Source organism: Galeopterus variegatus, unplaced genomic scaffold, assembly GCF_000696425.1.
Source record: "Galeopterus variegatus unplaced genomic scaffold, G_variegatus-3.0.2 Scaffold22, whole genome shotgun sequence".
Taxonomy (NCBI): domain Eukaryota; kingdom Metazoa; phylum Chordata; class Mammalia; order Dermoptera; family Cynocephalidae; genus Galeopterus; species Galeopterus variegatus.
In genome coordinates, this window is record NW_007726133.1 from 1,498,747 (window position 1) to 1,516,304 (window position 17,558).

At 40.1% G+C, this 17,558-nt stretch overlaps 1 protein-coding gene across 1 annotated transcript in view; it reads left to right on the top strand.

Annotated features, from left to right (window-relative positions):
- The window catches only part of CTTNBP2 (cortactin binding protein 2), a 68,512-nt gene that overhangs the window by 5,849 nt on the left and 45,105 nt on the right, over nucleotides 1-17,558 (top strand). Inside the window, exons 3-5 of the mRNA XM_008568249.1 lie at nucleotides 305-455; nucleotides 3,330-3,581; nucleotides 14,283-14,400. Of these exons, the coding sequence (XP_008566471.1) occupies nucleotides 305-455; nucleotides 3,330-3,581; nucleotides 14,283-14,400 (521 nt within the window). The remainder of the gene's footprint in view (nucleotides 1-304; nucleotides 456-3,329; nucleotides 3,582-14,282; nucleotides 14,401-17,558) is intronic.

Consider the following 17,558-nt stretch of genomic DNA (forward strand, 5'->3'; position numbering starts at 1 on the left):
TTTTTTTTAACAATCATGTATTATTTTTATTATAAGAACTTATTTCAGTTTTCTGAATAAAAGTAACAGGTATGTCTTGCATGCAATGTCAACATAGCCTATTCTAATTCTTTTTTTAATTTTCATTTGTCAATATATAATGTAGTTGATTTTTGCGTCCCTTTACCAATTCCTCCTTTTCTTCCCTCCCTGCCCCGCCATCAACATCATATCTGTTCACTTGCCTTAACAAGTTCAAGGAATTGTGATTGTTGTATCTTCTCAAACTCAGTTTTTATGTAATTAGTCATAATCTTGTGTTTAGGTGTGTAGAATTATTAATTGCATATGATGCTAATATTAATCATGCTGCTGATGGAGGACAGACCCCTCTATACCTGGCCTGTAAAAATGGAAATAAAGAATGTATTGAACTCTTGTTGGAAGCTGGAACTGACCGAAGTGTAAAAACCACAGTGAGTATCAATTTTCTTTTCCTATATATGTAATTTACAATGTGTCTGCAAACTCTACGGTTAGAAAAACAAACTATGTTAAAATACAGGTTACTTTGTTTTGTTTTTTAGGATATTGGATTTGGAAAGTGTCTGACCTCTGTTTGAGTCTTTTCCCTACTAATTAAAAGGCTTCCTCATTGGCCTAACCAGTCCTTTAACCTCTGAGCCTCAGATTATTCGTGTGTAAAACAAGAAAACAAATACCTGTGTCCTATGATTCAGAAATACAGGAGAAAGTGTAATAAGTTTTTATTCATTCAACAAATAATAATCTTAGATCCTGGGTTTTCTTATGTGATTTTTCCCAAAGAGAACCAGCATTTAATGATATAAGCAGGGATATAGTAAACTAGGTATAAACATTTTTCATTGAATCTTATTGCTAGAGTTTTAAAAAACAAAACTCTCCTTTCTATTCTTTGAAAATCTGAGAAAATAAGTTAGTTTCACATTTCTTCATGTTATTTTATATATTTTATCTAAGCAATCCATGGTATTACACATATTTGTTATAAAATTTTACCTTATAGATGAAAAATAAATGAATTTTACATCACCATGCTGAATGAAAAATTAGTAGTACACATAAAAATTTAAGTCACATTCTGTGTAATCTAGAGAACACAGAAATCCATGTTGTCAAGCTAGTTGTTGATGAGCTGAACAAAATCTTCAGAAGTACAGATGCTCAGAAGTACAGAGATAAACAGTATAATTGATGGATGATCTTAAGGGAATGATTAATAATGTCTTGTGCCTTTTAATAAGAAAGTATCAGAGGAGAATGGAAGATTGAAAGTTTCTTCAGGAATGGCCATGTGCCTTTGTAATGTAAATTAGGAAAGGTCCAAAGCACTTACATTCTGGTGCCTATCCAAGGCTGCTACCCAAGTAAAGGTGTCCACGACTCAAGGAAGAACAAGCCATGAAATTCCTTTACCTGACTGAAGCCTGAGGACTATACTCAGTACTCCAGTTACTGCCCAGCCATGGTCTTGTCTTAGCCAAGTGGGCTTTATTGGTATGAAGTGCAGAACCAGAGAAAAAGCCACATCATCAAGGAACAGCTTTAGCAAATGATCAGATTACTTAGACTAAATTTAGATTGCTGCCATTTATTGTCTTTTTTCTCTGTGTCTTCTACCGTGGATTCTTAAAAAAATAAAAAACATGAGCACAGCTCACTGAAATATAATTTAGTACAACAATATGAAATACCACATGAAAAATTTGTCAAAGGGAAAATAAAGGCAGAAAAATAAAATAAAGTCATAATACAAATCATCACAATAAGGCTCAGTTTTTCGTGAAAAATGTTAAAAACAAGTGAAGATGGGTTCCTGAATAGAAGGCAGACCCATCTCTATGTAGAAATGAGAGACTATAGATAGAACCAAGAACTATTTCCCTGGAATAGTGCTGTCAAACTTTAGTGCATCAGAATCACCTGGAGTGCTTGTTAAAACAGATTGGTGGCCCCCACCCCAGAGTGTCTGATTCATTAGATCTGGGATTAGAATTTGTATTTCTAACAAGTTCTTAGGTGATGCTCATGCTGCTGGTCTGGGGAGCACACCTGAGAATCACTGCCCTAGAAAAGAGTTCTGCATCTATTATAAAAGCCAGCTAAGTGGGTGATAAAGGCTCCAAAGTAATAATATATTTTAGAAAATGGACCCAATAATTTTAGTTGGAACATTTTCTAAGCTTGTAAGTATCCCTCTGCAATCGCAGAGCACTCAATAGAGGCCCATGACATCCAATGAAATTATTTGGCTTGGTTTTTCCTGCGTGTCTACCTCCTCCCTGTTATCTAGGATCTTTCCTTCTGGAATAGGTTGGCATACAATTTTAAGATCACTAAAGTTAGGACACTGCCTTATAAGTAAAACTGGCTTATAACAGCATTCTTTTAGTACATTACTAATAACATCATTCTGTATATAAGTTTTTTTAAAAATCTCTTTATGCTAAAGTTCATTTCCTTTCATAGTATTAAATTGAGACTTTGGGTTATCATACATAATGTTCAGTTACCCTCCCGGGCAGTACCTGATCACTCTAAATGGCTGTTAGGTGGAAATAATTACAGAATAGCAAACATGAGTCATAGCAGTGGGAAGTATAGTAACCCACAGAGGTCAGAGATCTTTACTCAGCTTACCAGGGATATTCAGCATTAGAATGCCTGCTTTTCCCAGCTCGGTGGTACGTACCTGTCGGGCTAGGTTACAGACCCCTCAAACCCGTTGTCGGTCTGGGTCACAGACCCTTCAAACCTGTTCTGTGCAGACTGGGTCACAGACCCCTCATATGCAGGCTGGGTCATAGACCCCTCATATGCAGGTCATGAGCTAGGTAATTGGAAAAGATCCTGGGAGCCGTTGGCAAGGTTGACATGCATGATTTGACATGAGCTCTGTCCCCAGCCAGCCTCAGCAGCAGCAGCTTACAGCAGATCCAGCGACAGATACAGTGGCAGCCTGGTGGCATCTCAGGGGCCCTGTGGATTGGAGCTGTTAGTCCTTTATACTTAAGTCAGATAACCTAGGGACACCTGGGTGCAAGTCAGATAACCAAGGAACACCTTGGCACACATGCGCAATTACATCAGACAATAGCCAAGAAACACCTGGGCGCACGTGCACAGTTAACATATTTACATCAAACAGGCTAGGTCATGCTCAGCAAGATTCCGACCAGCTGAGGGAGCCTGACCATTTTACGTTTTCCTTACAATACCCAGGAACATTTCAAGGTGAGCTTTAAATAACACTGTTCTCAACACTCATGTTGTCACCAACCCTTTCCCCCTGGTCATTTTATTTTCAGGATGGCTGGACACCAGTTCATGCAGCTGTGGACACTGGTAGTGTGGACAGCCTGAAGCTCCTTATGTACCATCGGGTACCCACTCATGGAAACTCTGTGAATGAAGAGGAGCCTGAGTCAGGCATCTTTGACTTGGATCGAGAAGAGAGTTCTGAAGGCACATCCAAGCCTGTAGTTCCTGCAGACCTCATTAACCATGCCGACAGAGAAGGCTGGACTGCTGCCCACATTGCTGCTTCAAAAGGTTTTAAGGTGTGTCTGCTAGCAGCTGGCCACATCACGCAGTTGTAAAGTGATGAGCAACAAAGTTGTCTGCTGTTGATTAACTATTGAAATGGAGTGATTGGAGACTGAGTGATGCTGTTGCAGGAGATGATTAGCTACCAGTACAAATTGACGTTTTTCCTACCCAGCAGATATTTGTGGTCATGGGTATAAGGGACATTTTATGAAAATCATTGTTTTGGAGTTTGTTAATAAGAAATATGAGAGTAATTTCAAAGATTGTATCTTATCTACAATAGGAGAAAATTCTTGGTGTTGATTTAATCCATCAGGTTGTTCACTTCACTGCCAAGGCCATGCTACTAGCTAGAAGCAGGGCCAGGACTCACACCATGCTATAGAGTTCATGCTTGTGCCCTGTACCCTCAGCTGCCAACCTTACACCCTACCTGTGCTGTCTTACTGATATCTAAGAGGAAGCTCTAGATTTCACTCATCAGATAGAATACAAAAATATTCTGATTATCAAAGAAATAGCTTACTATGGTAGGCCTCGTGCTTTTTCTATTTAAATCACTTTAGCAATAATATGTTTTAGCAATAATATGCTATTAGGAAGTTTCTAAGTGCAAGGCACTGTGTATGCTAACCTTTGCGGAGATTGTTTCTGCCATGGGGTAGCTCCTAATCCAGTGGCAAGTGTGCAAGGTACAAGACAGATACACGAGAAGCACAAAAAATGAACGTTAAGAGGAACCGACATGCAGTTGGAACAGTATCAAAATACAGTGATTGTGGAAAAAAGAAAGAGAACATACATATTTCAAAGGGCAGAGTTGCAGACTCAAGAGTGCCTCATTCTGGAGGAGATGGAAATTATTTTGGGCTTTGTAGGGTAGATTAAATTTAATTTGCCACTTGCCATGGGGAGAGGAGAGTAGTTCAGGTGGAGGGAGTGTAAAAACAGACACGTGGATATAGAGAGGTAGATAACAGCTCCAAATGAGCTATTGAAGACTTGCGAGAAATAAGACCAGATTGAGAGTTTCATCGTGGGGCATTGAGCCTTCAATGACATATTAAGGAATTTGGTCTTAATAGTCAAAGTCATTGAAAGGTTTTGTAGAAAGGAGCAAAATAATCAGTTCTACAATTTAAATAGACTAATTTAGAAGATTTGGGATTAAGAAAAAACTGGTGACAGGGAGAGAGACTAGATGAAAGACGGAAATGATAAGAGGTATTAGAAATGTCCAAGAATTGAACACTGATTAGATATGGGAAATGAGGGTGGTGAATAGAAAGATGATCGAATAGTGATGTTCCCAGAAAGAGCAAGAAAAGGCATCATTGTGATTAGGAAGATAGAATGTGGTTTTAGACATGCTGAACTTAAGTGCTATGATTTGTTCATCCAGATGGAGATAACTACAAATGTGCATTTAGAGCTCCTGGTCAGGTAACTTCCTGTTATTGTGATCTATAGCAGAAGCTATTCATTTTGGATTTTGGTTTTTAAAAAAGAGAGAAAAGGATATGATTCAGTTCAATGTGGAGGTATTGTTTGTTAGTAGTAGTAATTTTTTTTTCCACTTTGCCTATTAACAAAAAAGATACAAAAATTCTGGGAACTTGATAAACAAGGGTACTTTAAAAAGCTTATGAAAAGATTGTTACCTTTCAGTCCTATTTTTCCCAGAACTTTTTGAAGTACCCTCATATATGTACTGATTTGAATGGAATATAGTGACATAAAAGTTTTTAGGAGACAAAGATGGGAAATGTGAATAATAAATGTTTTTAGGAGACAGAGATAGGAAATGTAAATAGTTTCAATTTGAAAGCACACAGTTAATCTAGGATAGTGAATCTCATTTGATAGTTTAGAGGTGTGTGGAGAGAGTTCACAACTGTCTCCACTCCTAAAAGAAAATCTCTGAGTCTAATGTGAGATGTTAATGGTAGAAGTGGCTGTGCATTTAGTAAAATGCACTCAGTCTAGAGGAAACGAAACAACCAAGCCTGAGCACCCCTGATCTAGAATGTTTGGCTACTGAACCTCTCGTGCTAGGCAGAGAGAGAAACCCACTCCCCAGGGAAAGTTACCCTTCAGTGTAGGGGGACCGTGTTGCTGCTCACCTCCCTAATTATGAACTTCTTACTAGTCCTGGTGTTTTTATGATCAAGATGTTACCTTCATTGATTTGCACTGGATGGTCTGTCACTGTTGAGTAAAGGAAAATATGACCTCTGTCTTTCATGGGATATGACTCTTACTTTAAAAAGCATAAAATGAATTTTGGACAAGAAAAGAGAGATTTTAAGAAGCGAGCATGACAGACAACATTCACACACTGTTAAACTATTAAAATAATAGTTTAGGCTTGTATTTTTAGGCTTGGAGTGGTTATTTAATCTTCCAGTCTAACCTCTTCGTTTTATGATTAAGGCATTTAAACCCCAGCGGGTTTAATAGATAGAAGGTGGGAATGAAGCCCAGACTGCCTGATCCCATTATTCTTTTCACTATACCAAGCTTCCTTCTTTCCTAGTCAAAGGTGTTGGAAAACATATTTGCTTCATTTGCCTAATAAAATGTATATATTCTGGCTGAGATCTACAGAAAGGCAATTTATTTACAACTAAGTTGCTAAAGCCAGTTTTATGAAAAAATAAATTAGAATACTGAGTTAATCATTGTCTTTGTAAAAATATTCTACACTGACAACAAGTAGAACTTAAAAAGCAAACTTTTTTCTGTCTACAGTAGCATATACTCATATGTATCCAATCTACACAGGGTAGTAATATCATCACTACCCAAGAAGAGACTTCAGTTTCCACATGGTTTTCAGTAGGAAATTGTGGAATTTGAGAGCTCAAAGGGATGTAGCATATGGAGTTCATCCCCCCGGCATTATAGATAAAGAAACTAAGTCTTGAGAAATGGTGTAACTAATTCCCCATGGTCCGTTCATTGAAGATCAGATTTCCAAATCAGTGCCTTTTCCATTTTAGTCCTTGGTCTTTTTTCCAATGATTAAGAAATTTATGCAAATCACCATCTGATGTTTTGTAATAGGAATACCTCTCTCTAGAGCTGGACTGTGATTACCCCAGAGAGACTGCTGAAGTAAGGATAAGCCTTTGTTTTCATCACTTCAGGTGAATAGATAAAAGAGATTCTTAATGAAACTTTCTGTTCTGTCATGAGACCGTTGACAGGTCAGGTTCCTGCAATAGGAACAAATTGAGATTGTCTAAATTTGAGTATCTCTGTTATTGAAGCTCATATACCCAGAGATTTTTTTTTTTTTAATTTGGGGGACGGTGTGAGTTTTTTTACTCTGAGTAGATTATACTTATAGCTTACATATTGCCAAAGCCAGTGGCTTCCTGTCACTTATGCTCCTGCTTACTCTGTCTGGATTGTTTAACATGTTGACTATGCAAGCTCCTCCTCCCCTGGGCTGCCAAAGTGCTGCCCCTTCCTGGCTTTCCCTCCAACTTCTCCGACCAGGCTTTCTATTTGTTTTTCCGGTGTTTCTCTTTTTTGTTGTTGTTGTTGTTTGTTTTTTTAACTCTAAGCAATTCCCAAACAATTCTCAGCTGCCTACTCGTGTTTTTTAAGAGCTTATCCAGTCTGTCAGCTTTAACTGTGGCTTCTGCAATAACTAGTTAGTTCCAAACGCATATCTCCACACCTGGCTTTTTACTTCTCTTCCAGACATTTATTTCCAGCCTCCAAGAGGTCATCTCTAGGCAAGGTGCCCTCTGATCAGGCAGTGGCCCTCTCATTGCCAACTTTAGGTCATTTTTGCTCTGTTATGATTGTGGTCTGCCTGATGCATTGTTAGCTTTTAGCTGCATGAGAGCCAGCAGTTTCTTCTCACACTGTAGCAGTCACCCAGGTCCTCCAGGCAGTCTGGATAAGGTGTGTGCAAAGGTCCACATGGAACCCCAAGATTTGGACTTCTCCTACCTAGGTCTTGGCTTCAAAGGAAGAAAGTAATAGGAGACACTGAAGTTTTTCCTTGTTGCACAGAGTTGGATAACTGGTTTAGAGAGGAGAAAGTTAGATAAGGTGCCTGAAAAGGCACCAAGTCATTGGAACTGGATGTTACTCATAATAAATAGAAGTCTTTTAAAAGCTTTGGACTCTGTTTTAGTGCTTTTGATTCTGTGATTATTTCCATTTTTCTCTTAATTTTTAGTAAAATTATTTTTGAAAATGCCAGGCTGTGTGTAAACAAAGGGAAGGCCTTTTTTTTATTTAACACTCATTCCAGAATGTTCAATGAAGAGTATTGAATCCCGGCTTACTTTGGGCAGCAGTGATTGACTGGCAGAACACTAAAGTGAACAGAAACCGAGCTAAGCAGGGTCCTGCTCCACCTCTCACCCAAGACATGGGCCTTCTGGTGTTTTCCACTAACACCTTCTGGGGATCTGAGTTTTGACCCTTTTTCTCCTTTAATTCTATACTTTCTCCCTTGAGTGATCTTGTTGATCCCCAGAACATAATCTACAGGGATTCCAAAATCTTATCTCTAGCCCTACCTATGTATTTCCTGAGTCCATCCAAGCAGGTCCTTTCCAGGAAGTTCACATTTACAGGGCATCTCCTTGATAACTAGGGGAACAAACTTTTCAGTTCACCCAATACAGTCCTGTTATCCCAATGTTGTTATTCACACTGCTACCTTTTACTCATAAAGTGTCCCATTTAGACAGTGATGTGGTAACCATGTGTCTGGCTAGGGCAATTGTCAGAATCTTGCTGATGTAGCCAATTGTATTGTTGGGTTAGGGATAGGGCCCACAGACTCTTCAAACCCATTGTACAGCCAGGGTCACAGACCCCTCACATGCATGGCTGGGTCACCAGACCCCTCACACGCAGGTCCACGAGTTAGGTAATTGGGAAAGGTCCTGGTAGCCATTGGCAGATAACACGAGCTCAGTCCTCAGCTTCTTCAGCAATGGCAGCAGCAGCACCAGCAGCAGCGGTGGTGGCCTCTCGGGGCATCCTAGGGGCCTTGGCAGCAGCAGCCTCCCTGTGGGCCTCCCCTCTAGGGCATAGAGGGGGGGATGTGGATCAGAGCAGTTTGTCCTTTATACTTAAGTCCAATAACCCAGGACACCTGGGTGTGAGTCAGACAACTCAGGAACACCTGGGCACACATGCGCAGTTACATTAGACAATAACCAAGGAACACCTGGGTGCATGTGCATATTTACATCAAATGCTCAGTAAGACTCCAAACCCTCAAGGGACCCTGACCATTTATCTTTACTTTCCCTACACTCTGTTGATGACCGTGTTTCTCTGTGTCTACCAGACGGCTTGATGGGGTGCGTCCTTGTACCCTGACATCTGTGCTCCTCAGCTGGTCTGCTGCATCACTTACATGACCTGGCATCTCAGTTTTTTTGCTCCTTCCTAACTTAATGAATTCAAGTGATCAGTACAGCTCCAGATTTTGTTCCTTTATGCATGAATTTTGAATACATTGAGCCCTCCATGGTCTCATGGGAACTGCCCTTTGGATGCATCATCATTGGCCGTTGGGATGCATTCAGGGTCCTGCTGTGGTTTCAGCTCCAGGCTCCTCACCTCCTTTACACTGTCACATGGGGGGCCTGGGTGATGTAATTTACCTGTAGCCCATCTTTCCAAGGCTCTGTCACTTCCAGGATAAGTGCTAGACCCTTGTCATGACAGGCAAGTCCCTCTCTGCGTGGCCTGAGTTTTCTGCCTCCTTCCCTGCACTTCTGTCTCCTTCCCTGGCGTGTCTGTGCTCTACCCAGGTGTGACTGCCACTGTGCAGACATCCTGTGTCCCCACTCTCTTATCTTTGCCGCTGCTGTTCACATGACCTCAGATGGCTTCTTCTTCTGCCCTGACTCTTCTCGCCTGGAAAACATCTCAGCTTCAGTCTTGGCTTCCAGGACTGAGGTGCTCCCCAGGCACCTCTCTGCACTCCACTTAGAGACAATTATGTTGTAATTGTTTGCATGCCTCTCTCCCTTTCCACTGCCTCCAAAAAATCAGTTTTTCATTTGGTATATTCTGTGCCCAGCATAGTCTCTGGCCCAAAAGTACTGAATGTTTGTTTCATCAGTGAATGAACAACTATTACATTTGTTTCTTAACTGGGCTCCTTTCCATCACCTTCTTCCTTTCCAATATATCTTCCAAATGCACCAATTGGTTTTCAGGGTAGGGCAGGTGATGGTACTTTCCTACCTAAACACATTCCTATGCCACAGAGACTGCTGCAAACTGCTCAGCACTCAGCCCTTCATAGCTGCCTCCAGTCACCTTTGTCTTTGGCCACTCACACCTAAGACTACCTTCTTGCTAATGTCATTATTTCTAATTTTAACGGCTTCCACCTCCCCCACCCTGCGCAGCAGCGGGTACGCCCGTACCCAAGGTTGTTCTCAGCAGTTGACCTGTACCTTACCTGTGCATTTGCACACTGTTTTGCTTTCTGTCCCTCTGCTCATTTTCAAACCTTCAACTCCCTGTCCTGACTTGCATTTTATCTCTGGCTCTTTGGACTTGGAGTTTCTACTTAGTCTTCCTGGAACTGGTACCTTGCTTCTCAGCTCTCCTTAAAGGACCAGAGATTGCTCATCATCCCTCAACATCTCTTCTGCCTTCCTTTGTAATAACAATTCTTCCATTTTCAGCTGGGCCTGTGGCCACCCGACATAAAGACTACATTCTTTAGCCCCTGTTGCAAATAACTGTCACCACATACCTAAGTTCCAGCAAATGAGGTGTGAATGGAAATAAAAGCTGAAGCCTGGGCCGGCCCGGTGGCACACTGCTACAGTGCGCCGCTTGGGAGCGTGGCGGCGCTCCCGCCGAGGGTTCGGATCCCACATACAGACCGGTTCCCGCTCGCTGGCTGAGCAAGGTGCGGGCGCAGCACCGAGGGTTGCGATCCCGTTGCCGGTCTGGTCCGGTCCAGTACGCGCGCGACACTGAGGGTTGCGATCCGTTACCGGACACGAAAAAAGACAAAAAAAGGAAAAAAAAAAGCTGAAGCCTAAGCCACTACTTTAAGCTCTGTTATAGCAGGTGCATCTATATCCTACTTAATAGGACTTTAGCTTAGACTCATTCACCTGTACCTCCTGCTCCATATCCCTGCGCATAACACCCTGCCCAGTTTAGACCCCCTGGGGATTCATTTCCACAAGGAGAGACTGGTATCAGAGCACTTGTCCTCTTCACACACCCCACCCAGCAAGGAGAGCACATGGATACTTTTCTCCATAAGTAAATGCTCTTCCATAAAGTAAATCAGTTGGGTCAAGGTTTTCATCTCTGTGTTCCCCTGGAGCCAGCACAGCGCTGCAGAATTTACACTTATAGCAGTGTTTGGATATGTGTTACCATCATGGGGACTGACATTTCATGCCTCCTTAAAGATAAAGGTGTTGCTTATATGATTGCCCACTGACCTACCTGAGAGTAATAAAAATTAAAAATAACCCACTTTGACTGTCAGAAATGAAGGAATCTTATTTTAGGAGAATTGCCGGCTTGTGTTGTACTGTAAACTTGCATTGCACCTTTGCTGTGGATTGACTTCCCCCCAAAACTTAGTCCTCACTGTGACAGTGTAAAGGGGTGGGAAATCCTATTATGACAATTGAAAGGTGGGGCCTTGAAGAGGCGATTCAACTGTAGGAGCACATCGTAGTGAATGGATTAATAATGGTGGTCAGGAACATCGTTGAGGGCTTTAAAAGGAGAGCATGTGAGAGTCTTTCTCTCTCTGCTCCACCATTTTCTGCCGTGTGAGACTCCTGCATTTCTGTAAAGCAACCACTAGAGAAGATCCTCACCAGATGTGTTCCCTGGACTTTGAACTTCCAGCCTCTGAAACTGGAAGCAATAAATTTCGTTTTCTTACAAATTACCGGTTCCATGTATTTTATTATAAGCAACAGAAACAGACTAATATAACCTTTTTTCATTTCTGTTTATAATTTAAGATCTTCTAGAATTATCTTGAGATTAGTGCCACTTGTTGATGTGCATAATACCTTGCAAGTTAACTGAATATTTGGGCTTTTCTTCTAATTGATGATGATGTTGATTATAATAATAACGGCTGCTATAATAAATGTTGGGAGCTTAGTACATGCCAACAGTGTAAGAGCTTTGTAGGCATGTTTTATTTAAGTTATTTAACCATCCTTTGAGATATAGAAATTTGAAACACAGATTAGGAAACTGAAGCAGAAAAATGTTAAATAATTTACCAGTGGTTATAGATATAATCATTTATATTGGCAGGAATAGAATCCAGATCTGCCTTGTCTTTTACCCACTTTTGCTACAAGTACTAACCTGAATAATAAATGTATTATTTTTATCTCTTATCCTTTTGGGAATATACAAAGATTAGTTCTCAGATTCCATTCTATTTAAGCCTCTTATTAGAGTTAATTTCTAAATCAATATTATCTGAATTTCTTATTCACTATCTTATCATTCATTTCCTGGTTCCATACAAAGTAGTAAGAATACCTTGATAAGAACTGTTATTTATATGTTTAATTTTGTTTTCAGTTAATTTCTCAGCTTAGTGATTTCCTAAATCTGAACCCAAGACTCACAAAAGCCAGACTTTGGTGAGTTTTAGAGGAGATCCCTCCCACCTGAGCAGGGGCAGGCACTGAAAAACAAATGTTGGTTCCCTTTGCTGGCATATGGATTTTCTTTACTCGGGGTTCCCCTAGATCAGTGCTCCATTTTGTGGGGCCCAAGGCCTCATCTCCCATCCCCCCAAAAAAGCTCTATCAACTTTGCCCTCCAAAAAGCCTTGGCTTCCTGCAAATTTCACCAAATTTGTGGTTTCAGCTTACTCTTTTTCTTTTGGGCCCTTAGGGATTTCCTGTATTTTCTTGTGAACTCATTTTTGCATTTTAAAGTATGTTTTGGAGGCAATATGAAGCAACCGAAACTCACATATACTACTTGTGAAGTGGAAATTGGTATAGCCACTTTTGAAAGCCTTTGCAGTATATATTCACATAGAACAGATGTACGCCTGGGCTCCAGCAGGCCCAGCTCTAGTGTATACCAGCATGTGTGTACCAGCATGCACCACAGGACATGAACTAAATGCTCACAGCAGAACCCAAATATTCAGCAACAAGAGAATGTATAAGTCAATTGTTGTATATTCATGTAATGGAATACCACACGATAATACCTTTTTAAAAAAAACATGAATTATGACTACTCCCAATACATGGATGAATCTTAGAGACATTATGTTGAATGAAGGAAACCAAATGTAGAAATGTACCTGCAGTATTATTCCATGGACATAGAGTTCAAAATTGGGCTAAACCAATGTCCAATATTAGAAATCAGAATAGTAGTTACCTCTGGGAGGAGAAGGGAGGGCCAAGGGCTCGAGAGGGAGCTTCCAGAGGGCTTCCAAAGTGCTCCTTCCACAAGTAGGTTCACTTTGTGGTAAAGCTTCAAGCTGTACACTATGTCTGCTTTTCTATGTGAATTTTATACTTTAGTAAAAATATTTTACATTATAAAAGGAAAAAATATGTTTTATGAAACAGAGAAAAAGGTGTAACAGCAGGATTAAAGAAGGCTTTTCAGACTGCCCGGTTTACTGTGTTGTCAGAATGCAAGCCAGCCCTGTGTGCGTGTGTGGTGCATGCGTGCATGCATGTGTGAGCGTGTGTGCATGCGTGCATGCATGTGTGAGTGTGTGTGTGTGTTTATTTAGGGGAGTGATGCTTGTTTTGCTTGTTAGTTCCTTTTCATGGTTTCTAGTCTATTCAGCTTTCTCCTTATTCTTCTGGGAGATCAGTAAACAAATCATGAACTGGTAAAAGTTGATATAGAAGAATTCCTTAGTAAATATCCTGTTGTAATATCCTGCCATGCAATTATTTATTAGAAAATGTGTGTGTGTGTGTGTGTGTGTGTGTGTGTGTGTAGTCTTTTACTATGTATATAGTGTTTTACTTTGCATTTGAAAAATTATGGAGGACTAAGACTTTTCAGTTCATAGTTACTGATACTTTTTGAATGGAAATTTTCTTAAGCAATACAGAAGAAAAAGCTGAATAATAGAAGGAACATAACTTCAGTATCTTTTGGGAATGTTTTTCTAAAAACTCAATCAACATGGTCATCATATTTTTCAAATAGAAAAATATGGCAGTGTAAGATCTCAAATACAAATTCTTATGAGGACTCTGGGACAAAATTCTTAAAATTGGATCCCTGCACTTACATTACCAAGAAAGCAGTCCATAGTCTGGAAGACAGCAAGGAGCATCCAGCTGTAGCAAAAGCCCTTTGCTTTGTATTACCAAATTACCACAAAAGGAAACTGTCTTCTAAAGTCAATTTCAGTCTTAATTTCACTCTGCAAACTGAATGATTAATAAGCTAATTTTTTTTCTTGAAACCTAAGAGGCTATTCTGTGAAGCAATGTTATGATCCTATGATTCACATTTAAATGAAGCACCCTTTGCTTTGCATTTCTAGACATTATTTAGACTAATCAGAAATTAATCTGTATATTTGTGTTGCTGGAATTGAAATAAGATTTCTAGCTGTGAATTCTTGATTGTCTTGCTACAGGCAACTAGCTTTTCCCTTGGGTTTTGCATTCAAGTTAATTCATTTGGACTTGGAGGTAATAGAGCTCTTGTCTTTACAGAACTGCCTAGAGATCCTGTGTAGGCACGGAGGGCTCGAGCCTGAAAGGAGAGACAAGTGCAATCGGACTGTGCACGACGTTGCGACTGATGACTGCAAGCATTTGCTGGAGAACCTGAGTGAGTGTCCTTTGGAGCTTATTGTTCATCCTTCCTCTACAATGCTGGGGACTCTGGGACAATGGGAAAAATATTAATGCAACTGTAGTCTTCTCCTCTCTTTAACCTTTTCTGAGCCTTAGCTGTTGCAAAAACACTTTGTTGATTATAAATTTGGTAATTAATTCTTTTTCCACGCAGAATGACTTTTTGCAGAATTAATTGCTATTGAAATAATGCGAATTCTTCCTTGTATTTTATGGACCTAGGAGAGCATTCTAAATAATTGTTGCTTTTTTCTTCTGATTTAGATTGTCCTTCTAGACATTAGACTAGTAGGGCATGAGAAATCCCAGCTGTGTACTCTGTGTCAGCTGATCGCATGAGCCAGGCAAGTCAGTTGTCTCCCAGGGCCTGGTTGCCTGTCTGTGAAGATAATTGATCTCTTGGGTCCCCTCTAGCTCTGAGAGTATATGCTCCTCAGCACATTTTATGAAGGCCTCACTTGTGGGTTTATGAATATGGAATGCTAGATCATTATTACAAAACATTATAACCTCTTATCAAGATTATCATCCAATTCTCATCAGCAAACTGTATCAGTAATTCGACTTTAGGATAAGCAGAATTTTAAAAATTGAAGTAATGTTTTAATCTTCAACTTAATACATGCGTTTGTATTCTTTTACCTTGTGAAGAAAACTTTAGTGTGGTAAGAAAGAATATATGCAAACTACAAGGGTACTTTAATTTAGGAAGATAAAAGAGAATCATAGAAAGTATCTTTACATCTGAGTATCTTTTGGTTAAAAAAGTCTCTATTTATCATTAAAATCTAGCTTTCAGGGCCTTAAACTTTTGAATCACTATTCACTGGCTGAAGCAGTGCCTTTTATAGGATTTCTCTAAGATACAATATTTCTCTTATCATATTTCAGCTTTTTATATACATAAATTGAACCTAACCTAATAACAAATGTGGACAACTTTCGGTTGGGTAAAAACTTATTCTGGAATGTAAATGCTATCATTTATTTCAATTCCACTTTTTGATATTAAATATTAGAAAAAATAGAAGGAATAAACATAGATAACTCTGGTATGTTGGACATGAAAGGTAAAAAGCATACTGGCCTGGCTGAAGTAGAGATGTGATTAGAGGGGAAATTGGCAGAGCGGGACAGGGCAGTTGATGTTTCAGGCAGTTTAATGCTAGTTTTAGTAGTTTTTATTTTATATGACAGGCAAAGAAGAGCTAGTGAGATTCTTGATAGTGCATAATGAGATTCAGACGTTGTTTCTGAATCATGTAGGCAGCTCTGTATGGGACAGATCGACCTACAGAGAGTCTGTAAACATCAAGCATCAAGAAGTGTTAAGTGTCACGAGTTGGACCAGAGTGGTGGACAGGGAAATGGTATATAATGAGGACAGGGAGGGAAAAGCCTAAAAGCAGGGCGTAGGAGGACTTTAGGAAGTAAAAGACTAATAAAGGAGACCCAGGTGTGATTTCTGTCTCAGATATGTTGACAGGATTTGTAAGTGAACATCTTGTGGAAGACTGGACATTAGGCGGTGTGCTTTAGGGAAGGGTCATCTGAATCTCAGTACCCTTCTTTGAGGTCCGTGTAACTTCAGGCAAGGTGCACAACCTTCCCTGACGTCAGTCTGCTCATCTGTTAATAGGGGATAATAATTACTCATATGCCTAAGGGCAAAAGAGTGGATAATTTCTTAAGGTCTTTTTAAGATTTGTGATTCTGACAATCTGAGAAAAGCAATAAGGACAGGCTATGCATTGAGATTGTAAGATTACTTTTATGAGGCTGACAGTAGAAGCTGTAAGTACAGAGGAACTGTACAGAGTAAGTATTGAAGAGCAGAATGTGTCAAAAAAGCACAAAGAAGCCCATTTTTCTTCATTTATTCAACAAACATTTTCTATTCATCACCTAAGTACATAAGCTAGACACATCCTTGAAAGTGTGTACCAGGAGACATATGAAGATGTACGCTGCAGCCCTGCGTGTAGTGGTAGAAAATTAAACATGTTTTAAATGGAAATTTGGGGAATGGATAAGTAGAATAAGCTATAGAAAATTCATACTCTCAAGTTACCGAATAGCACTTAAAAATAAATTTTATCTATCACCATAGATACATTAAAAAATGCTGAGTGAAGAAGTTAGTTATAAGAGGATACATAATATAAAACCATCTGTGTAAAATTTTAAAAATACATCTCCAAACTTATGTTTGTTATGAGTACCTCTGAATGAGGCAAAGTTTAAAAATATGCATAGGAGAGGTAAGCAAGAGCATCGAAGGAGCGTTGAAGGGCTGGGCCAAGAAAGAGCCGAAAATAGAGCCACCCAGGTGAACCAGCAGCACGTGTGACGGCACTGGAGAGTGTGGCATCTCTGCACGTGTGTAGTTACATCTGCCGCGCAGGGGAGAAGAGGGAGATGAGTGTGGAAAGGCCGCACCCAACTAGAGTCAGGCCGTAAAAGGCCCTGCACTCCTTTTTGACTGGATCCTATGGTTAAGTTTTGACTTAATCCTGTGGATGCTGAAGAACGGGAGAATGATTGTAAGCAAGGAAGTGAGAGATTGGTAATGTGCAAATATTGTCTTGGTACTGGATGCCATAGAGGGGGAGCATGCCTGGGTACCAAGCAGGACAGAATGAGGGCCTGAACTCCCTAGGTGGGAGCAGGACTGGAGAAGCGGGCCGCAGTTGTCATAGGTGTGCCATCAGACACGAACGATGTGTAGAGTAAGGGAAAAGGGGACTAAGGACCAAGCCCGGAGGAACCCCAACTTTCAGGACAGAACAGAGAGGAGGAATGGCTCGAAAAGAAGATTGGGAAGGATTAGAGAAGAGGAGAGCCAGAAAACAATGGTATGATCAGGTCCAAGTTAGGAGAAAGTTTCCAAAAGGAATAAGTAACTCAATAGTATAAAATTCCCTAGGCTGTAAGGGTTTTTTAAATGTCATCACATTTGGCAAATAGGAAGTTGTCAGGGAGACAAATTTTATGAAGTTCTGTAGGCAGAAGCTGATTATTTTGAGCAATGAATAATATGGAGAGGCAGTGGAAAAAACTATTCTAGAATTCTACCGTTTCATTCATTCATTCCACAAAGACAAGGGGTTTTCAAAATGTTCACGGGAAGAT